Raw genomic sequence first — 22974 nt, forward strand, 5'->3', positions numbered from 1 at the left:
AATGCAGTTACCAAGTGCGCCACGCTCCGGGGGGCCTTCGACCAACTTTTAATGACATCGCTGGTCAATTTCAAAGTCATCCAATCAACAACCAAGACAGATGGCAGCTTCGCACAGGTCCATGCATGCATTCACCAACCCGCTAAGATTGGTCGACGTGCACCCATTAACACGTTCATTAAATTTGATTTTCCTGCTAATTATCGCAGAGAAGACGAACGATGACGCGTTGACCAGATCCATGGGTAGTTACCAGAAGCCTTCGTGTTTAACAGCCGTGGTCAAACCTAAGTCTACTCTTGTTTTAAAAAGGAAAAGAAAATAAATTTTATTTATATTTTTATATATTTAATTAAAATAAAAATAAGTTTTCAAATTAGTTGGCGGACGAGTTCAGTTGGTTGACGTCGACCGGTTTCTTTACCGAGTCGGTTCACGGTTGGCCCACCTTGAACCGCCTAATAAAGACCCTAGCTGTTTACCTAACTTAGCATACCAAAACGTCCACCCGCCGTTCAAGTAGCAATCGGCAGAGGAGAAGGTGAGTACAGATTTGGGTCGTCGAAGTTTTAAAATATTTATTAAAACTTAACTTCAATGTAATTGCTTTAGATGTTATTAATTTTTTAGTTTAAGTTTATTTGATTATTTAAAATCTTATTTATAAATATGGATAAATATGTGTTTCAAATTTTAAGTTTATTTATTTATTTGATCTTATATATATTGAAATAAGTAAATAAATTTTTATCAAGTTGTAGTGTTAGTTATTAACTTATTATGTCATTGCAATAACTCATTTTTTTATTTTTTTTCCAATAATAATTTTTTCCTTTTTTCCAGCTTTTTCAAATATAAAGAAGTTTGATGTAATTTGAAACCCGGAAATCTTCTCCTCCGTTAGATTCGTGTGAAATCCGACAAGCGCGTCCGCCGCCCCCCGCACGCAGAGAAAGCTCCCGGAAATGGAACATGGCCGCCCTCTTATACCCCTCCCTTTCCCATTCGCCATCCTCCACAAACTCCTTTCCGATCCATTTCGATAAACCTTCACTTCGCCGGAAAACACAATATGGGCGTCCCAAAGATGATCACCGACCTCCGGCTCCGCTGCCCGCATAGCCCCGTCGTCGGAATCCTCGCCTTCGAGGCCGCCGCCGCCATGTCTCGCCTCGTATCGCTCCATAGATCCCTAGCCGAGGACGAAGTCCGCCGTCTCCGCGCCGACATGCGCTCCCCTGGCGTCGCCTACTTGACCTCCAAAGATCAGATTTTTCTCCTCCGCTGCGCCTGCGCCGAGATTGTCGGCGACCTCGACTTGGCCGCGGCCGCCGTTTCCCGCCTTGCGCCACGCTGCCGCGACCCCCTGCTCCGCGCGTTCGACCGCCTCTACGCCGACCTCCAGGGCGGCGGCGTGTTCTCTTTCCTCATCGACGCCCGCTCCGCCGTCGACCTCGACCGCCTCGGCCTCGGCTCCACCGCGAAGCGGACGGAGAAACGGGTGAGGCGGATGGAGCGGTACGTCGAGGCGACGTCGCGGCTTTACGTGGAGATGGAAGCTCTTAATGAGCTGGAGGCGGAGGAGAAGCGCACGCAGCAGCAGTGGCGCCGGCACAGCGGTCCGATTCTCGTCCAGAAACCGATGCCGGTTCCCGACTCGGTTCGCTTCCAGCTCCGGTCGCAGGAGCACAAGATTCGCCGGCTAAAGGAGGAATCTTTATGGAACAAGACATTCGACAAGGTTGTTGAGCTCATGCTCCGCGCCGTCATCACCGTATTCGCCAGAATCTGCTCCGTCTTCGGCGTGTACGTTCTTGGTTTGCCGTCTTCCGGCCAACTCAAGCCCAATCTCCCCTGCAAGCACTCGTCGGGTCCGCTGGAGCGGCGTGTGGTGCCGCAGCACGTGCCGTTTCTTCGGAACTCTGCTCCGATCCTGAGCGCGCCGCCGGGAATCGGCGAACAAGAAACGCCCTTCGACCGTCTGAGGAAATTCCTCAAAGAGTCCCCGACCACCGTCGGCGGGTCGGGGCTCGCGTTGCGGTACGCCAACGTGATCTTGGCCGCGGAGAAGTTGTATCAAGAACGAAACAGAGTGGCGGCGACGGCGGCAGACCCGTCGGAGAGAGATGAATTGTACGAGATGCTGCCATCGGGGATGCGGGCGGCGGTGAGGAAGAAGCTGAAGGAGTGTTGGCGGAGGGAGGGAGCGGGATTGCAGGCGGCGGCGGGGGATGACTCGCTGGCGGAGGGGTGGAAGGAGGCGGTCGAGGCGATCCTAGAGTGGCTGTCTCCTGTGGCGCGCGACACGGTGCGTTGGCAGGAGCAGCGTAGCATGGAGCGGGAGCAGCAGCTCTGCACGCGGCCTCGGACGCTGCTTCTGCAGACGCTGCACTTCGCCGACAGCGACAAGACGGAGGCGGCCGTGGTTGAGGTGCTCGTCGGCTTGAGCTGCATGTCGTGGTACGAGGACCGCCGGCGAGGATCGATCAGTGACTAAATTGCGAGTCAACTACGCAATCTGCAAGTCAAATAATTATATTTTGGTACAGATTGGAAATTAGATCTGGTGTAATTGTATATTTTTTTCTTTTTTTTTAATTGCTGCTCTTTAAAACTCAAATATTTATTTTTTTAAAATCGATTAATTTTAAAGACGATATTTAATATTTTAAAATTATCTTTCTACAACCGTAGAAAATCAATTCGCAGTCAACATTTTACTACACAAAATCAATTCGGAATGCAAATTAGCGGAGACGTTGTGGGACCCACAGGCGACATCAGCTCGTTTGTCTTGACTTTGACTAGAGCATAAAGTCAACGTTTGTCATCTTGACGGCTTCAGTTTCTATGTCGAATAGGACGATGCCACGTCGATCTGATAGGTAACGGCGTCGACGACGGAATCGTCTAAATGTAGGTCTTGCTTCGCGAGGATCCGCCATTGATGCTTTTCTAAGCGCACCATAAAATGCCCCAATTCCAGTCTCTCACCGTCCCCAAATCCCACCCCCCCATTCCATCTCCGGCTCTATTTCTGGTTCTGCCTGCATCCCGAAATTCTTCGATCGCGAATTCAGCTAGCAATTTGGTCTATTTCCCTTCTTTTGTTTGAGGATTTTGTGGTTCTTCGTTCGATTCATTTCTTTTAGATTTGTCTGGAAGATTTGGAATTTGGAGGCTTTGTTTCCATTTTTGGTTCGTCTTGGAGTTAAAGATTGGATCTTTGTCGTTATTTTCCACCGATTTCATGCCTTCTTCCTGGGCGGCGACGCCGTCGTATTGGTGCTACCGGTGTAGCCGCTTCGTCCGGGTGCGGCGAGAGGACGCCATCGTTTGCCCCGACTGCGACGGCGGGTTCCTTGAGGAAGTTTCATCTCCCCCTCCGCGCATCCCGCCCGCCGGCTCTCCCGGTCGCCGGCGGATCTCCTCCGCTGACCTCGGCACAGACGGTTCCGTTATGGCTCCTCCGCCGTCACGGAGCTCCCAGCTCAGATTCCGCGGCAACCGCCATGGATCGGGCGGGGACCGGTCGTCCCCTTTCAACCCCGTCATCGTCCTTCGCAGTCCTTCCCAAGGCGGTAACGATGCAGAAGGCGCGGCTGCCGCCACCAACAGCTTCGAGCTGTTCTACGACGATGGCTCGGGCTCCGGTCTCCGCCCCCTGCCGGAAAGCATTTCTGATTTCCTGATGGGGTCGGGCTTTGACCGCCTCCTCCAGCAGCTTGCTCAGATCGAGATCAACGGAACAGGTCGCGAGAGGCCATGGGAGCACCCGCCGGCCTCGAAGGCCGCCATAGAGTCAATGCCTACGGTGCAGATCGTCGATGACCACATTGGCAAAGATTGCCATTGCGCCATCTGCATGGACCCCTTCAAGCTCGGAGCTGAGGCCCGGGAGATGCCCTGCAAGCACATCTATCACCAAGATTGCATTTTGCCCTGGCTCTCGATGCGGAACTCGTGCCCCGTTTGCCGGCACGAGATGCCGGCGGATGAACTCGATGAACAGCCTGAGGTATCCGGAAACGACGAAGAGACCGTTGGGCTAACCATATGGAGGCTTCCCGGCGGAGGCTTCGCAGTGGGGAGGTTCGCCGGCGGCAGGCGAGCAGGGGACCAAGAATTCCCTCTTGTTTACACTGAGATGGACGGTGGATTCACCAACGACGGAGCACCAAGAAGGATCTCCTGGACCTCAAGGCGCAGCACGCCGAGGGAGAGCCGGGGCATCTTCCGGCCCCTTCGCAGCTTCCTCTCATTCTTCAGGTCGCGGTCGAATTCTACTTCTCCGTCGAGGCCAAGCTCGGAAGCTACTCCAGCATCCTCCGGTAGGCATCTCAGAAGCTCAATTTTCAGGAGGAATTCAAGAAATTGAAGCACCATTTTGGGTAAGAATTCCAGTGCGATCGTTGGATGATGGCATACAAAGTTGGCATTTTCAGTGATCGATTGTGAATACTTGATATCCACAAATGTTGCAGAATTCTCTGATTTGATTCAAATAAAATCTTAGTGCAAGAATATACAAGGTGCCATTTTTGCCTGATTTAAGTCTAAAACATCAACATTCAAAAGCAATAAGATAGTTTATCAGTCAATATTCAGATTGAACAGAGAGATTAAATATCAGTTGCTATCAGAGAGACAAGCTTCAACATTATTTGCTTGCAGCAATGGTTGACCAGGAAAGCTGCAGGAAGTCAGAAACCACGGCAAGGCATTAGGGTTTTCAAAGCTTGATTCTGATCTTCTCAGTGATCATTTCAACAATATCTAAATTAAAATATTTGCAGACAGAAGAACATGAGAACCATGAGTTCCCAACTAGGAGAATTAATTAAAAGAAGTAGATCTGTAGCTGGCAAATTATTGTGTTCAACTTTGAGACAAACTTGCATGACCAGTCAAAGTATTGGATGCAATTTCTCTTTATTGAGTGGCCTCTTTATTTTGTTCTTTGCAAATTGTATTAGTATAAGTTCTCTCTTGGTGGTGCATCATCTCTTTGTCTTTGAATATTTGAAAGGTTCTACTAGAAAATTTTAAGAAATCGATGAGCTATATTTTAATGTTTCATTTTTAGTTAATGGTGTTTTTACAAGTAACTCTATTATTTTTTTACCCAATAAATTGGCCGTGGGACAGAAGGGGCAAAGAGGAAAAGTAGCCGCTTGGTGCGCCCCGAATTTAGTTTTTAAATACCAACACGATTTGTCTCGTGGTGGGCCCCGCTGCGTGCGAGACACAGTTCGCGGCTTGTCTGGTTCCGCAGCCCCATGCTGGGCACGTGTCGCTGTCTGGGTGATGGGAGGGTTGTAAACCGATCGCTCCCTTTTGCAGTCTCTCCTCCTCCTCCTCCTTTGCTGCAACTCTACCACCTTCGTGAATCGTCGTCGATGGATGAGCTGCCGAATCCATCGCCGATCTACAGGTTTTTCTTTGAATTGATTGTTTTGTTTGTCGTTTGCTTGATTGTTGGAGTAGGTTTTTTTTTTTTTTGATTCATCGATCAGCTCTCATGGATTTCTATGTTCCTTGTTTTAAAATTGGGGAAAACACTTGGCCTAGATCTTAGTTTTTCCAGTATTTGGGTCGACGATCTAATTGCTGAAAGAAGGCTGCTTTGGGGTTCGACTGGTTGCAAATATCGAATAGTTAGCTATATGGATTTGCATTCCAGTGGTTAGTAAAATCTGCAACTGTATCAGATGTGCGATGAGCATTTTTGTTGGGAACCCTAGTGAATGTTTGGTACCGAATGAGATTTTCTTTTCAACGACAAATGGAATCCGTTTTTTTTACGTTCGCATATTGGAAGAATGGAATGAAAGTGAAATCTCTCCCTTTTTTCTGAAAATTTGAAACCTAATCACAAATCCAACCCGATGAATTCTAGATCATTAGTTCAATGGTTAAACTCTTGATCAATTAGTCAGACAGCATGCCCAATCAAACATTGACCCAATCAAGTGGGATTAGTAAGACCAATCTAAGCAAACCAGTCAAACTGCAAATCCATTCATTTTGTTCATAAAATTTGCATTTGAGTGATGACAATGACTTGATTCAAAACATTGAAGCTGGAGTCTAGAGGGCAGCAATGGCCGGCAGCATGAGTTGAAGAACTGAGGCATGGGGGACTAGTTGTGTCAGAGATTGAGAGCTGAGAAACAAGAAGAGTTTTCTAGGGTTTCTTCTACCATTTGTCAAAAAAAAAAAAATGCCAATCCATTTATGTGTGTGAAATTTATGTTTAATAGTCTTTCCTTAGATCTTGTCATTGTTGAGGGGAGGGATCCTGATTTGCTAAGATGATTCTTAGATTCTAGTTTGCTCAATGTTATTCCACTCTGAATTCTAGAAACAAACCCAAGTAGCCTTGATGGTTTTTTATCCAAGTGAATGAAAACACTATCAGGAACTGACTCTGATCTCAATAGGAAACGTGGCTGAGGAAGTCACACGTAAGATGGAATTCGAACGAGTTAGGTCAGGTCCAATGGGGTTTGTCCAAGCTAGGGCTAGTTCAGCTGAATGGGATGAATGGGGAATCGGGGATGCTTGATTAATGATCAGACTCAAAAATGTAGTTAAGAGAGGTTAAAGTATAGGTGTGTCAAACTGAAATCACTAGCGTTTACACTACTTGTGATTAATTAGGGATGTTCTTACTGGCATTAGTGCATTTTGTTTGAGATACAGAATTTTTTTCCCCTTTGTTACACTACTTGTGTTCCTTTTCGACTTCCACTCCAGCAAGGACATCTTCACTGATGGTTTCGAGCTGAACAGGAAAAGAAAACTACAGAGTGATCTTGAGAATTCACCTTTGCCATTTCCTAAGCACAAGTTCAGATATCGGTTTAGGAGCTGTGATCCTGCAGGGACCAGCGAGACAAACATGCCTCTAACTGGATCAGTGTGACGGCTACTGAAGAACTGAGGGATGATGATGGAGCAGAAGATCCTGAAGAATCTCACCACGATAGTAACACTGTAAGTGAAGGCTATGACAGTAGCCACACCACCATGACACTAGACCTTGACTTAGCCGAGGAGTCATCTGAGAGAATGAATTTGAATTCACCATCCGTGTCTAGTTTGAAGAACATGGATCCAAACGACCTCGATTCTTTTGCCACTCTAAATGTTGAGGATGCTAAACAACTTGAATCAGTCTACAGAGGCATAGAGGGGCAGCTTCCTGAACCTGAGGACGATGCTGGAATCGAGGATTTCTTCATCTATTCTAATGATGTGGCACCACACGCCTTCGTAGTTTCATCCCAAAGATTACTAGATGGACAAGGTAACTAACTAATTTAATTTGCTGCTGTTCTTTTTGTATTGTGACTTTGGATGGAATATCAACGAAATTAAACTGTGTTTTCTTGTAGATTCTGTATCGAGGACAAAGAAACCACGGATCGATGAAGAATTTGAGCAATATTTTTCGATGTTGATGCTCTAGCAAGGACTGCTGGCAACTTGCCCTGTTTTTTCTTGAATAAGCAGGATGTTGTAAGAGTGGCATTCTCATCACGGGCTAAGTTTATTCTGTTAGAAATGGTGATGTAAAGTGAATAGAAGATGTATTTTATCAGTAAATTTAAATTATAATAAAGAAAAAAAATCAATGTTAATGGTGGAAAATTGAATCTAAATTTATTTGAGAAGAATTTATTTATGCTCATTCAAAAGCTTCACCTATTTATGAATTAGGATAATTACATGGGGCTTTTCACAAAATCAACCGTTTCCTAGAGGGCTAAAGTGCACAATTGGACCCCACGCGTGTCGGTGGCTTGTTATTGGTCATTGGAACTGGATTGGGTGGATATCTCTTCCATGGCCGGAGGTGAGATTCACCGGCTCTGGCTCTGGTGGAGGCGTCGGTGGGGAGCGGAAAGACGAAGCGCCACCGTCGGCTGGCTCCTCGCCGCCGCCTTCGTCGTACTCTTCCTCGCCACTGGATCCCGGGTCGGCGACAATGCTCTCAGCGAACCGGCGGTGCATCCGTCCTCGGCTCCGCCCCTCGTCGAGCTTACCCTAGTTCACGACGCTGAGGCGAAGGGCGCATGTAATGTTGAAACTTTCCGATCCCAACTTGATGGTTCCTTTTTCTACTCTATCGTCTCAAGCTGCGGTTGCTGATGATACTGCAGTATGCTTGGATGGGAGCCCGGCCGCGTACCATCTCATGAGAGGTTTCGGATCTGGGTCAGACAAATGGATCGTGCACTTGGAGGTAATCAATCTATTTCCCATACTGAGAATTGATTTTCCTTTTTATATTCACTACAGACAGGACAGATAGATCTTGTGTTGTAGATTAAGACGTAAATCTTTTCACTAATGGTCTCTGTCACAGTGTTGACAAATAACTTTAGCCCATGCAAGAAGCTTTTGAACCAATGAGATCAGTATGCTTCCACAAGGTGGTTCTTCTAAACCAAGAAAGAAAAATGTGTTGTGGTTTATTTTGAAGGGAAAAGAAGGGATAAACCGGACAATATCGTGAAGGTAGGATTTGTACGTTGGGACTTAGCAACAACTGTGATTTAATGTCTAAACCTCGCCGCAGAGATGCAATCACCATTCGCAAATATTATAATATATGCAAGCAACACAACAATAATTTCTCTCACTCTTACTACGTGCTATATAGTTAGGCAAGATATAATCTTCTTGATTTATGGTAATTAAGATTTCATTAGATACTGCTTTAGGCGATTGGTTTGGTACAAATTTAAGCATTCCAACTGTGTGACACCAGAAATCGACATGAATATAAAACACACCTGTTCTGAGCTACCTGGTTTGCTAATTAGCAGCAGCTAATTTGCCATCAGGGATGCTGCATTTCAATTTAACATGAACTCATGCATTATTAACTTTCCAAGCGAATCCATGTCCTTCAATACTAAAATTGGTAAATACGATCTTGGTCATCCTTCTTTTTAAACTGAACTGTATGAATTTGTGTATATTTTACCCTACTTAACATTAACATGAGACAGAGTAAGAGTCGTTCTCAATGCCAGTTAAAGGGGGTAGTGATCATTGTTTTAATTGCAAAATATTCTTAAATTTAAACCTCGGTTATTTGTTTAGTCTTTCACTTGATTTCTTACTCAGATTAATCTTGAACTCTAGGGTGGAGGTTGGTACCTGTCTTTGGATTCTTGCTCTTTTAGGAAAGCTACACCATTAGGTTCATCAAACTACATGGAACGCCAGATTACCTTTGTTGGTATTCTGAGTAACATCCCATCACAAAATCCTGGTAAATACCGGACTTTAAAAGAATGAGTGAATCTTATGATTATATGTGTATTTAATCAACAATATTTTTTTTTTATCTTCCCGTTTGTAACTTCATATATGTAGGATAAGCCACTTTTTTAGCAGCAATATTTTTTTTATAGATGCATATATTGAGTACTTGATTATATCGTGGTCATGTTAGGATAATAGTTGAAGTTTTCAACTACAATAAAGCCTATTAATTAGGATCTAGTTTGACTTTACCACGTTATACGTGGATTGCTTTCTGAAATTTTCTCTCTTTGTAAGGCTATATAAAGCCAATTAGTTTATTGATTATGCACGGTGAATAAAAGTGTTTTTCTCCCCTAACATCTGGTATCAGAGCGAAGTCCTCGGTGGAGCCCCTCTTCCTCCGAAGTTTCTTTCTTTCTCACGAGCAGGGAAAGTAGATCTTTGGGCTCGCTATTCTTGGTTGTCAAGCTCGAGCAGGACGAAGGGAATCCGAATGGTGTCGTTGCTTGGAGTTCGAGCAAAGAAGGAGAGTTCACTAAAGGAAACATCGAACTCGACAGTCTCAAGAAGAACTTCAGCAGCATCTAGGCAACTTACGGCGAAATCCCAAGCAACCTCGAAATTGATCTTCGGCGCCAAGTTTCTTGAAGGATGACTGATAATTTTGTTCAACCTGCAATTCCTAAGTTTGATGGACATTATGATCATTGGTCTATGCTTATGGAAAATTTCCTACGCTCAAAAGAATATTGGAGTTTGGTGGAAACAGGAATCTCTGTTGCAATAGAAGGAGTGGAGTATACTGAAGCACAAGAAAAATTATTTGCAAACTAGAAGCTGAAAGACTTGAAGGTCAAGAATTATCTATTCCAAGCTATTGATCGAACTATTATGGAAACAATTCTCAACAAAGACACTGCCAAACACATTTGGGACTCTATGAAGCAGAAGTATCAAGGTTCCACAAGAGTCAAAAGGGCACAACTCCAAGCACTTAGGAAGGAGTTTGAGATTCTACATATGCAAGAGGGTGAGAGTGTTGATGCATACTTTGCTCAAACTCTTACTATAGCAAACAAGATGAAGATTCATGGTGAAACCATGAAACAAGTAGTGATTATTGAAAAGATCTTACGATCAATGACCTCCAGGTTCGATTATGTTGTTTGTTCCATTGAAGAATCTAATAACTTAGACACTTTAACTCTTGATGAGTTGCAAAGCAGCTTATTGGTAAATAAACAGAGGATGAACAGGCATGGAAACAATGAGCAAGCATTGAAGGTGACCTACTATAAGATTGGTGAAGATGCAGGAAGAGGGAGAGGCAGAGGAAGAGGCAGAGGCAGAGGGAGAGGTAGGCAAACATACAATAAAGCAATGATTGAGTGTTATAAGTGTCATCAATTAGGGCACTTTCAGTATGAGTGTCCTAAATGGGAGAAAGAAGCGAACTATGCAGAGTTGGAAGAGAAAGAAGAATTATTGCTGATGTCATATGTCAAGCTTAATCAAGCAATGCGAAAAGATGAAGATGTTTGGTTCCTTGACTCAGGGTGCTCTAATCATATGTGTGCACACAAGGAGTGGTTCTCGGATCTTGATGAAGAATTTCGGATTTCTGTGAAGCTCGGGAATAATTCCACAATGGATGTACTGGGAAAGGGTAACATCAGGCTGCAAATTATTGGAGTTACTCAGGTAATTACCGATGTTTTCTATATACCTGAGTTGAAAAATAACTTGTTAAGTATTGGACAATTGCAAGAAAACAGTGTAGCTATTTTGATTCAACATGGAGTATGCAAAATCTATCATCCAGAGAAAGGGCTTATTATGCAAACAGCAATGTCTGCAAACAGAATGCTTATACTACCTGCAAGAATTCTACCGAAATTACCCATCTGTTTCCAAACAACTCTTGAAGACCATACTCACCTTTGGCACTGCAGATATGGGCATCTAAGTTTCAAGGGTTTGAGAACATTGCAATACAAGCAAATGGTGAGAGGGTTACCACAATTGAAGGCATCATCCAAAATTTGCACTGATTGCATGAAAGGAAAGCAACATAGGAATGCAATTCCAAAGAAGAGTTTGTGGAGAGCAACACAAAGATTGCAGTTGGTTCATGCTGACATCTGTGGACCCATCAAACCTGCTTCCAATAGCAAGAAGAGGTATTTCATAAGTTTTATTGATGATTTTAGTCGTAAAGCGTGGATATATTTTCTTGCTAAAAAATCTGAAGCTTTCACTATATTCAAGAATTAAAAATTCCTTGTTGCGAAAGAGACAGGAGCTTTTATTCGTTGTCTGAGCACAAATAGAGGTGGAGAGTTTACCTCTCATGAGTTCAATTCCTTTCTCAAGACTAATGGTATCAGCAGGCAACTCACAACAGCCTACACTCCCCAACAAAATGGAGTAGTCGAACGCAAAAATAGAACAATCATGAAAATGGTTAGAAGTATGTTATTGGAGAAGCAAGTTCCAAAGACTTTTTGGCCAGAAGTAGCAAATTAGGCAGTTCATGTACTCAATAGAAGTCTTACATTGGCAGTAAAAGATATGACACCTGAAAAGGCTTGGAGTGGTGTCAAACCAAATGTTGAATACTTTTGGATTTTTGGATGCATTGGTCATGTTCATATATCAGACAGTAAGAGAAAAAAAACTAGATGATAAGAGTCTTCGGTGCGTGTTGCTAGGGATGAGTGAAGAATCTAAAGCATATAGACTATATGATCCAGCATCCAAGACAATAATTGTAAGCAGAGATGTGATTTTTGAAAAAACTGAAGGTTAGTAATGGAGACGAAATAATAAAGATGCAGGACTTGATATACTCGTGCAGGGAGGAAGTAATGCAGAAAGTACACATGATTAAAGTGAAGAAGAATATGAAGAGGTAGCAGCTGAAGAAGAAGAAGGAGAGGTCAGTTTATCTTCAAGTGAGTCATCTGGAAAGAATTCTCCAGAAAAAAGACAGAGAAGAAAACCATTTTGGATGGAAGATTATGTAACTGGGGAAGAATTCTCTGAAGAAGATGTTGAGCACAACAATTTGGTTCTGTTTACCTCCACCTCAGATCCAACTACCTTTGTAGAAGCTATTCAGAGTTCCAAATGGAAAGCTGCAATGGATTTGGAGATAGAAGAAATTGGAAGAAATGAGACTTGGGAGTTGACAAATTTGCCTAAAGGAATGAAAAAAATCGGAGTAAAGTGGGTTTACAAAACTAAACCCAACGCAAATGGTGAGGTTGACAAATGCAAGGCCCGGTTGGTGGTAAAAGGGTATACTCAACAACATGGCATAGATTATACTGAGGTATTTGCGCCTGTGGCCAGGTGGGATACGATTCGAATGATAATTGCTTTAGCGGCTCGAAATAGTTGGAGCTTATACCAGTTTGATGTCAAAAGCGTTTTTTTGCATGGAGAACTAGATGAAGCAGTATTTATTGAGCAACCACAGGGTTATGAGAAGAAAGGCGAAGAGTATAAGGTGTACAAGTTGAAAAAGACATTATATGGTCTTAAACAAGCTCCTCGAGCATGGTACAGCAGGATTGAAACATATTTTGTCAAAGAAGGGTTTGAAAGATGCAATTTGAACATACATTATTCATCAAATTGGGAGATGAAGGTAAAATTCTGATTGTTAGCCTATATGTTGATGATTTAATTTTTACTGGCAATGATGAAAGTATGTTTGTTAAATTCAAGAACTCTATGAAACTTGAATTTGATATGACTGATTTGGGAAAGATGAAATATTTTCTCGGTGTGGAGGTGCTACAAAATTCTGAAGGCATCTATATTAGCCAACAAAAGTATGCAAAAGATGTTTTGGAGAAATTTGGTATGGAGAAGAGTAACAGTGTGACAAATCCCATTGTTCCTAGCAGTTCATGTACTCAATAGAAGTCCTACATTGGTAGTAAAAGTTATGACACCTGTAAAGGCTTGGGGTGGTGTCAAACCAAATGTTGAATACTTTCGGGTTTTTGGATGCATTGGTCATGTTCATATATCAGACAGTAAGAGAAAAAAACTAGATGATAAGAGTCTTCGGTGCGTGTTGCTAGGGATGAGTGAAGAATCTAAAGCATATAGACTATATGATCCAGCATCCAAGAATATAATTGTAAGCAGAGATGTGATTTTTGAAGAAACTGAAGGTTGGGAATGGAGATGAAATAATAAAGAAGCAGGACTTGATATACTCGTGCAGGGAGGAAGTAATGCAGAAAGTACACATGATGAAAGTGAAGAAGAATATGAAGAGGTAGAAGCTGAAAAAGAAGAGGTTAGTTTATCTTCAAATGAGTTGAAAATCTGGAAAGAATTCTCCAGAATGAAGGCAGAGAAGAAAACCATTTTGGATGGAAGATTATGTAACTGGGGAAGAATTCTCTGAAGAAGATGTTGAGCACAACAATTTGATTCTATTTACCTCCACCTCAGATCCAACTACCTTTGAAGAAGCTATTCAGAGTTCCAAATGGAAAGCTGCAATGGATTTGGAGATAGAAGCAATTGAAAGAAATGGGACTTGGGAGTTGACAAATTTGCCTAAAGGAATGAAAAAAATCGGAGTAAAGTGGGTTTACAAAACTAAACCCAATGCAAATGGCGAGGTTGACAAATGCAAGGCCCGGTTGGTGGCAAAAGGGTATGCTCAACAACATGGCATAGATTATACTGAGGTATTTGCCCCTGTGGCCTGGTGGGATAAGATTCAAATGATAATTGCTTTAGCGGCTCGAAATAGTTGGAGCTTATACCAGTTTGATGTCAAAAGCGCTTTTTTGCATGGAGAACTAGATGAAGCAATATTTATTCAGCAACCGCAGGGCTATGAGAAGAAAGGCGAAGAGTATAAGGTGTACAAGTTGAAAAAGACATTATATGGCCTTAAACAAGCTCCTCGAGCATGGTACAGCAGGATTGAACCATATTTTGTCAAAGAAGGGTTTGAAAGATGCAATTGTGAACATACATTATTCATCAAATTGGGAGATGAAGGTAAAATTCTGATTGTTAGCCTATATGTTGATGATTTAATTTTTACTGGCAATAATGAAAGTATGTTTGTTAAATTCAAGAACTCCATGAAACTTGAATTTGATATGACTGATTTGGGAAAGATGAAATATTTTCTCGGTGTGGAGGTGATACAAAATTTTGAAGGCATCTTTATTAGCCAAAGAAAGTATGCAAAAGATGTTTTGGAGAAATTTGGTATGGAGAAGAGTAACAGTGTGACAAATCCCATTTTCCTGGCAGTTCATGTACTCAATAGAAGTCCTACATTGGCAGTAAAAGATATGACACCTGAAAAGGCTTGGAGTGGTGTCAAACCAAATGTTGAATACTTTCGGATTTTTGGATGCATTGGTCATGTTCATATATCAGACAGTAAGGGAAAAAAACTAGATGATAAGAGTCTTCGGTGCGTGTTGCTAGAGATGAGTGAAGAATCTAAAACATATAGACTATATGATCCAGCATCCAAGACAATAATTGTAAGCAGAGATGTGATTTTTGAAGAAATTGAAGGTTGGGAATGGAGACGAAATAATACAGAAGGAGGACTTGATATACTCGTGCAGGGAGGAAGTAATGCAGAAAGTACACATGATCAAAGTGAAGAAGAATATGAAGAGGTAGCAGCTGAAGAAGAAGGAGAGGTCAGTTTATCTTCAAGTGAGTCATCTGGAAAGAATTCTCCAGATAGAAGGCAGAGAAGAAAACCATTTTGAATGGAAGATAATGTAACTGGGGGGAACAATTCTCTGAAGAAGATGTTGAGCACAACAATTTGGTTCTGTTTACCTCCACCTCAGATCCAACTACCTTTGAAGAAGCTATTCAGAGTTCCAAATGGAAAGCTGCAATGGATTTAGAGATAGAAGCAATTGAAAGAAATGAGACTTGGGAGTTGACAGATTTGGTTGGTGGCAAAAGGGTATACTCAACAACATAGCATAGATTATACTGAGGTATTTGCACCTGTGGCCAGGTGGGATACGATTCGAATGATAATTGCTTTAGCGGCTCGAAATAGTTGGAGCTTATACCAACTTGATGTCAAAAGCGCTTTTTTGCATGGAGAACTAAATGAAGCAATATTTATTCAGCAACCGCAGGGCTATGAGAAGAAAGGCGAAGAGTATAAGGTGTACAAGTTGAAAAAGGCATTATATGGCCTTAAACAAGCTCCTCGAGCATGGTACAGCAGGATTGAAACATATTTTGTCAAAGAAGGGTTTGAAAGATGCAATTGTGAACATACATTATTCATCAAATTGGGAGATGAAGGTAAAATTCTGATTGTTAGCCTATATGTTGATGATTTAATTTTTACTGGCAATGATGAAAGTATGTTTGTTAAATTCAAGAGCTCTATGAAACTTGAATTTGATATGATTGATTTGGGAAAGATGAAATAATTTCTCGGTGTGGAGGTGCTACAAAATTCTGAAGGCATCTTTATTAGCCAAAGAAAGTATGCAAAAGATGTTTTGGAGAAATTTGGTATGGAGAAGAGTAACAGTGTGACAAATAGGTTCATGTACTCAATAGAAGTCCTACATTGGCAGTAAAAGATATGACATCTAAAAAGGCTTGGAGTGGTGTCAAACCAAATGTGAAATACTTTCGGGTTTTTGGATGCATTGGTCATGTTCATATATCAGACAATAAGAGAAAAAAACTAGATGATAAGAGTCTTCGGTGTGTGTTGCTAGGGATGAGTGAAGAATCTAAAGCATATAGACTATATGATCCAGCATCCAAGACAATAATTGTAAGCAGAGATGTGATTTTTGAAGAAACTGAAGGTTGGGAATGGAGACGAAATAATAAAGAACCAGGACTTGATATACTCGTGCAGGGAGGAAGTAATGCAGAAAGTACACATGATCAAAGTGAAGAAGAATATGAAGAGGTAGCAGCTGAAGAAGAAAAAGGAGAAGTCAGTTTATCTTCAAGTGAGTCATCTGGAAAAAATTCTCTTGAAAGAAGGCAGAGAAGAAAACCATTTTGGATGGAAGATTATGTAACTGGGGAAGAATTCTCTAAAGAAGATGTTGAGCACAACAATTTGGTTCTGTTTACCTCCACCTCAGATCCAACTACTTTTGAAGAAGCTATTCAAAGTTCCAAATGGAAAGCTGCAATGGATTTGGAGATAGAAGCAATTGAAAGAAATGGGACTTGGGAGTTGGCAGATTTGCCTAAAGAAATGAAAAAGATCGGAGTAAAGTGGGTTTACAAAACTAAACTCAACGCAAATGGCGAGGTTGACAAATGCAAGGCCCGGTTGGTGGCAGAAGGGTATACTCAACAACATGGCATAGATTATATTGAGGTATTTACGCCTATGGCCAGGTGGGATACGATTCGAATGATAATTGCTTTAGCGGCTCGAAATGGTTGGAGCTTATACCAGCTTGATGTCAAAAGCGCTTTTTTGCATGGAGAACTAAATGAAGCAATATTTATTGAGCAACCGCAGGGCTATGAGAAGAAAGGCGAAGAGTATAAGGTGTACAAGTTGAAAATGGCATTATATGGCCTTAAACTAGCTCCTCGAGCATGGTACAGCAAGATTGAAACATATTTTGTCAAAGAAGGGTTTGAAAGATGCAATTGTGAGCATACATTATTCGTCAAATTGGGAGATGAAGGTAAAATTCTGATTGTTAGCCTATATGTTGATGATTTAATTTTTACTAGCAATGATAAAAGTATGTTTGTTAAATTCAAGAACTTTATGAAACTTGAATTTGATATGACTGATTTGGGAAAGATGAAATATTTTCTCGGTGTGGAGGTGCTACAAAATTTTGAAGGCATCTATATTAGCCAAAGAAAGTATGCAAAAGATGTTTTGGAGAAATTTGGTATGGAGAAGAGTAACAGTGTGACAAATCCCGTTGTTCCTGGCGTTAAACTTACGAAGGATGAAGAAGGATCCAAATTGAATGCTACCATGTACAAACAATTAGTTGGAAGTCTTATGTATCTAACTGTTACTAGACCAGATTTGATGTATGTGGTGTCTCTCATCAGCAGATTTATGGCAAGTCCAACAGAGTTACATTTGCAAGCTGCGAAAAGGGTACTAAGATACTTAAAAGGAACTGTGGATTTGGGAGTTTTCAACCAAAAAGAGGGTAATGGAGAGTTAACGGCATATACAGATAGTGATTATGCAGGAGATACAAATGACAGGAAAAACACTTCTGGTTATGTGTTTCTGCTTAGTGGAGGGGTTGTGTCATGGTCTTCCAATAAACAGCCCGTAGTTGCTTTGTCCACTACTAAAGCAGAATTTGTAGCAGCTGCCTCTTGCGCTTGTCAAGGGGTTTGGATGAGGAGAGTATTGGAGAAGCTCGGTCACTTTCAAGGCAAGTGTATCACTGTGTTATGTGACAACAACTCTACTATTAAGCTCTCCAAGAATCCAGTCATGCATGGACGTAGCAAACATATTGACGTAAGGTTTCATTTCTTACGTGATTTGACCAGAGATGGAATTGTTGAGCTAAAGCATTGTGTCACACAAGATCAAGTTGCAGATATTATGACAAAACCACTCAAGCTGGATGTGTTCTTGAAGCTGCGTGAATCAATGGGTGTACGTGTGGTACCGCAACTAAACTGAAAGCATGGCTGTCATCAGTTTAGGGAAGGGATTGTTAGGATAATAGTTGAAGTTTTCAACTACAATAAAGCCTATTAATTAGGATCTAGTTTGACTTTACCACGTTATATGTGGATTGCTTTCTGAAATTTTATCTCTTTGTAAGGCTATATAAAGCCAATTAGTTTATTGATTATGCACGGTGAATAAAAGTGGTTTTCTCCCCTAACAGGTCATCCCTGCATTGAAAGCTGACTATTGGCATGCCACTAGTGAGCATTGTTTCAAAAAGTTGCCTATGCGGCCACATTTGCAGCGTCATATGAATTATGCATTGTCTCACCACATTTTATATCCCCATATGATTGTATACACATATATTATTTATTTAATCTTGGTCATCCTTTGTTAAATTATCAGTTCAGTACACTTTAATGTCCTTACGATTAGACTGGACTACAAGATTATCCATCTGGTGTAGCTTTAATTCAATCCAAGTAAAAAGGAGTAAGAGAATGAGAATAGAAGAGTTTTAATTGCTGAAAAGAATGGAATAATTGTAAATAAACTGATTGTGGATTGGACCAAATTGATCACATATGGTTTGATGGGGGAATTTAATTTTAAAAACTTTCAAGAGTTAATGCACTGTCTCAAATAAGCTCCATATTTTACCTAATATAGACTAATTGATTAAAATTTGGCATGATGGAAAGACTATAGGATATGATGATTATGAGGAACTAAATGTAATTATACTTCCTGAAGAACATTATCAAATTTGCACATTGTTCTTTTTTCCACTATATATATATATATATATATATATATATATATATATATATATATATTGCATTAGCATTGCATGTTTTATTTATGATGTAAGAAATTTGGATAGTTATATCTTTCATTAATCATTATGTCAATAATCAGTTGTTCACTTTCTAATATTACTTTAGTTTCTTGAGAACAGGGAAGTCCAATGTCCTCTCTACATATTGTATATAAGTGGAGGTAATCCCCCATTTGGTGAAGGCGGGTTTCTTACCCAATACCTTGGCAACAACTTCCAAGGGCTTTACCAGCGGGCACCTTCTTCTAATGCTTCTTTAAGATGACGGCCATTTACTTTCTACAGCCATCAAATTCAACTCAGTTTTTGAATTTCTTAAATTTGCTTGCCTGTTTCAGATTTTTATAACTGGAACAAAGTCAAGGTACGGTATTGTGATGGTGCATCATTTTCTGGGTATAGAGAAAGTGAGGTGCAGGTATATTCTATATAAAACATATCATTTACTAATATAGGGAGTTAAAACTAAATATATTTCAAATATTTGCATATTATTAGTTCTTACTTTTAGTTATTTTACAGAATGGAACGATACTTTTCTTTAGAGGCCAACGTATATGGGAAGCAATTATGGGTGAACTCTTACAGAAAGGACTTGCAAATGCTAAACAGGTCAAAGGGATACAATTTCAATTAAGTTAATGTTTATTTGTTGAAAAAATATATAATCTCACATATGCCATGTACTTCATTAACAATTTATTCCATACAAACACTCAGGCTCTGTGGTGATTTTAGTTTTGTTAATTCCCATGTTCTTACATCATTTGAATATTTCAGAGGAACACATTGCTATGATATTCTTTTTCATATTCTTTTTCACTTTGCAGGCTCTTCTCACAGGATGTTCTGCTGGCGGTCTTGCTACTTTCATTCATTGTGATGATTTTCATGCCCTTCTTCCTAATGTGGCTACTGTCAAATGTTTTGCAGATGCTGGTTTTTTCCTCAATGAGTATGTTATGTTTATAATTCCATTTATAATGTCTGGGAGAATTGGTTTGCTAAACTTTCAGAATCCCATCCTGTACACATTTAGTTCCTGAAACTATAAATTGAGGAAAAAGTTCTCTTTGGCGAAGTTGATCTCTGTGAAATTTTTTATACAAGATCAGTAGGGGTATTGGGTATCAACTCTGCGAGTCAGTTTAGAAGTGTTGGTACTCAACATGGGTTTGGAGTGTTGTTATTCATCATGGGTCTTCAACTCTGAATTAGGATATGCTGTCTGTACTCATCATCCTAAGAAATTTGAGTTACAAAGCTGCAAGATACATCTTGGAAAAGAAGACCAATTTTAGCCTTTTAAATGAAGATTAGTAATATGTTAAGGTATTATTATTCAGTTATATGCCATATTAGTATCTTGTCAAAGATGATCAATGCTTGCATATGGGTTGAAGATGAAGATGAGACAAAATATACTGTAATTTTGTTCGACCTTGGCTCAAGATGATTAATGGTTGTAAAAAGTTGATCATGGACTGTTCATAAGCTTCAAGCACAGCCTTTTTGAGAGAAAGCTATATCAATTTATTGTTTTATTTCGTTGCAGGAAGGATATATCTGGGAAAAGGTTCATTCAGTCACTCTATAGCGATGTGGTCCAACTTCAGGTTTGTTCTTCTCGTTTGAACACCTTATCTGTTCACTTTAAGGTTTCTTTGGTCTCCAGTTTGGGGAAATTGTTTAGCTGCTAATTGTTGGTTTGCATATCCTTCTTCTTTTTTTTTTTTTTTTTTTGCCAAGCACTATCATTCTAAACTGTTTTTTTCTCTTTTGTTTTTGCTCTAGCCATTACAACGCTTTTTCTTCATTTTTTTTAAAGTGTCATAAAAAATGGTGACAAAGGATTATGTAAACGGTGTAGATAGGCAAACTAATCTGCGATCCATCGACTCTATGGGAGCATACCCGGATGCACCCTCCATCTGGCAAAATAGTGGAAGAGGTTTTAACATAAGATGTGATGGCGTCGTGGCAATTAAGATCTATCGTCGATTTGCTAATAAAGAGTCAAATCAATGGTTGTTATCATTCCATCGTTGTGTCATTGTCAGAAGCCCCTCCTATGTTAGTCATCCTCTTGATGAAGATTCCAACAGTTGGTGTCGTGACTCGTGAAGTAACTTTTTAGAAAAAAAATGAACATAAGGATTTCATGCATTGAAATATGTAGGTAGAATAGAAACATGAGGAATGTTATAGTTACAGATCACTGAAACTGTTCCATAGCTTTGCCATTTCACAGTCAATGATCCTTTACATTCCTTGTATTCATTCATTTGATGTTTCTTGTTACAGGATGTAGGAAATAGATTTCTAGACTGCATCTCTAGTATGGAGCCATCTCAGGCAGGTGATTGTAATTATCCACCATTCCACTAGTTTGTCTCATACATTTTAACTTCTGTTGTTCCGTTACATGCAGTGTTTCTTCGCGGAAGAGATTATTAAGAATGTGACGACACCATTTTTCATCCTCAACGCAGCATATGACTTCTGGCAGGTATCCCATATCCACCATGCTTTCTTTCCTTGCCACCAGCATGTAACATGTTGAAATTTCAGCAGCACTGACCTCGCAAAAATCACAGATTCGATACATCTTGGTGCCAGCTGAATCAGATCCTGAAGAAGCATGGCTAAGATGCAAGCAGAATATTCAACATTGTGATTCCAACCAGCTACAAACCCTGCAAGGTCACTGCACTTAATAAATTTTCTCTCATATTCTTGCACTCATCTTAATTCCTGCTCCTCGCATGACTAAATTGCTGGGAAGATTTCTTTATTCAAACAGGATTTAGGAATGCCATGCTTAGTTCCTTGAGTGAGTTTAAGCAAAAGAAGAAGAATGGAGGAATGTTTATCGATTCCTGCTTTGCCCACTGTCAATCTATCGACAGTTACACATGGCATTCACCAAATTCTCCACGCATTAACAATAAGGTAAACTTGTGGTTTTTGATTAAATATGACCAATCATTTGATGATTCTAGGACAATTTAAAATCACAATTGTGGCAGTATTGAGATACAGTATTGCATATACAAGGGATATAATCTTGGATTTTGCTTTGAAGAGTACAATTGTGCAATTGATCAATCAATGAAAATCTAGTAATTTAGATTGCTCGCCTAGAAGAGCCCTTCCTCGAGAAGACTATTATTCCAACTAGGATTGCCTAGAAGGCAAGAATTGCCCTAAACTTTGTTTGCAAAACAGATGGCTTTTGTGTCTATCAAACTTCAAATCTCTATGACTAACTTTAGGTATATTAAACTTTCGAGCAGACAATTGCAGAGGCTGTCGGTGACTGGTTCTTCGATCGAAAAGAAACCAAAGAAATCGACTGCCCATATCCCTGCAATCCTACATGTTACAATGTGGATCTTTCTCAACTTTCCAGGTAGTAAGAAACGTTGCTAATGCTTGTTATTTCAGTGAATCTCAATTCAGTCTTGATGTTTTCTGTAACTCGAATATATTTCTGATGTCTCAAATTTATTTATTATGCATTCATCCCAAACATCATATGTAACATATATGGAACCGAATAGATAACTTTCAAAATTAATCGATTTAAAGAATTCAATATATGAATTATAATATAGCATGTGAGATGTGGTTTGGGTTAGTGAGATATTGTTTGGTGGATAGTGTCTAGTGAAGTGGCATTGAGTGTTTGATGAGGTAATATTGAGCCAATTGAGTATCCTCCTTCTCTAATAAAATTAAATTAAATACTAATTTAATTTATCCCTCTAATCCTGTGTTGAGACAAATTAGTATAAAAATAAAGATTAAATCACATGGAAAAGAACTAAGTACCAACTTTTTTTCCCCACAAATCTCATTCACCAAATTAGTAATCAAATTAAATTATGTTGATAAAAATTGATTTGGTAAATGATTGATTCATTAGTGACTGACACGAGTCAAATTGACTCCTGTTTTGCAGAAAATTGTTTTAATTTTCTATTAAAATAATTACGCCGCATTTAAATTAACACGCTTCAAATCCGTGTGGGCCCTCCTCCCTGCATAATCAATAACTACTCCTAACCTACCCTACGACAATCCGGTTCTACTCAACCATCTGGATTTCCTCTGGGACCTACTAGCTCATCCAATACTCGGTCGGGTACTATCCACCGACTTTCAAAATTGCAAC

The 22974-nt window shown here is 40.4% G+C and overlaps 3 protein-coding genes and 1 pseudogene across 3 annotated transcripts; all 4 read left to right on the top strand.

The window, feature by feature from the left end:
- The first annotated feature begins 915 nt into the window (after positions 1-915).
- LOC141827647 (protein PSK SIMULATOR 1-like) lies at positions 916-2560 on the top strand. The gene has a single exon (XM_074714942.1). The coding sequence runs from the start codon at positions 1073-1075 to the stop codon at positions 2495-2497; it is 1425 nt and encodes a 474-aa protein (XP_074571043.1). The 5' UTR covers positions 916-1072; the 3' UTR covers positions 2498-2560.
- Positions 2561-2955: 395 nt separating this feature from the next.
- LOC141827652 (putative E3 ubiquitin-protein ligase RHC2A) lies at positions 2956-4935 on the top strand. The gene is made up of 2 exons (XM_074714949.1): positions 2956-4715; positions 4797-4935. Exon 1 carries the CDS (start codon positions 3251-3253, stop codon positions 4376-4378), a length of 1128 nt encoding a protein of 375 aa, XP_074571050.1. The 5' UTR covers positions 2956-3250; the 3' UTR covers positions 4379-4715; positions 4797-4935.
- Positions 4936-5343: 408 nt separating this feature from the next.
- Positions 5344-7646, top strand: LOC141827653 (uncharacterized; annotated as a pseudogene).
- Positions 7647-7833: 187 nt separating this feature from the next.
- On the top strand, positions 7834-22290 carry LOC141827650 (pectin acetylesterase 5-like). Its single transcript, XM_074714946.1, is given in 13 exon segments — positions 7834-8083; positions 8169-8251; positions 9160-9289; positions 19136-19215; positions 19320-19409; positions 19628-19752; positions 20353-20413; positions 21102-21152; positions 21229-21306; positions 21395-21500; positions 21601-21749; positions 22094-22200; positions 22202-22290. Coding segments are annotated over 13 exon segments (1320 nt in total). The 5' UTR covers positions 7834-7851; the 3' UTR covers positions 22230-22290.
- The last annotated feature ends 684 nt before the right edge of the window (positions 22291-22974 follow it).

The sequence above is a fragment of the Curcuma longa genome, chromosome 4, assembly GCF_044706935.1.
Source record: "Curcuma longa cultivar G26 ecotype Majalengka, Jawa Barat chromosome 4, ITB_CL_G26_1.1, whole genome shotgun sequence".
Lineage (NCBI taxonomy): Eukaryota > Viridiplantae > Streptophyta > Magnoliopsida > Zingiberales > Zingiberaceae > Curcuma > Curcuma longa.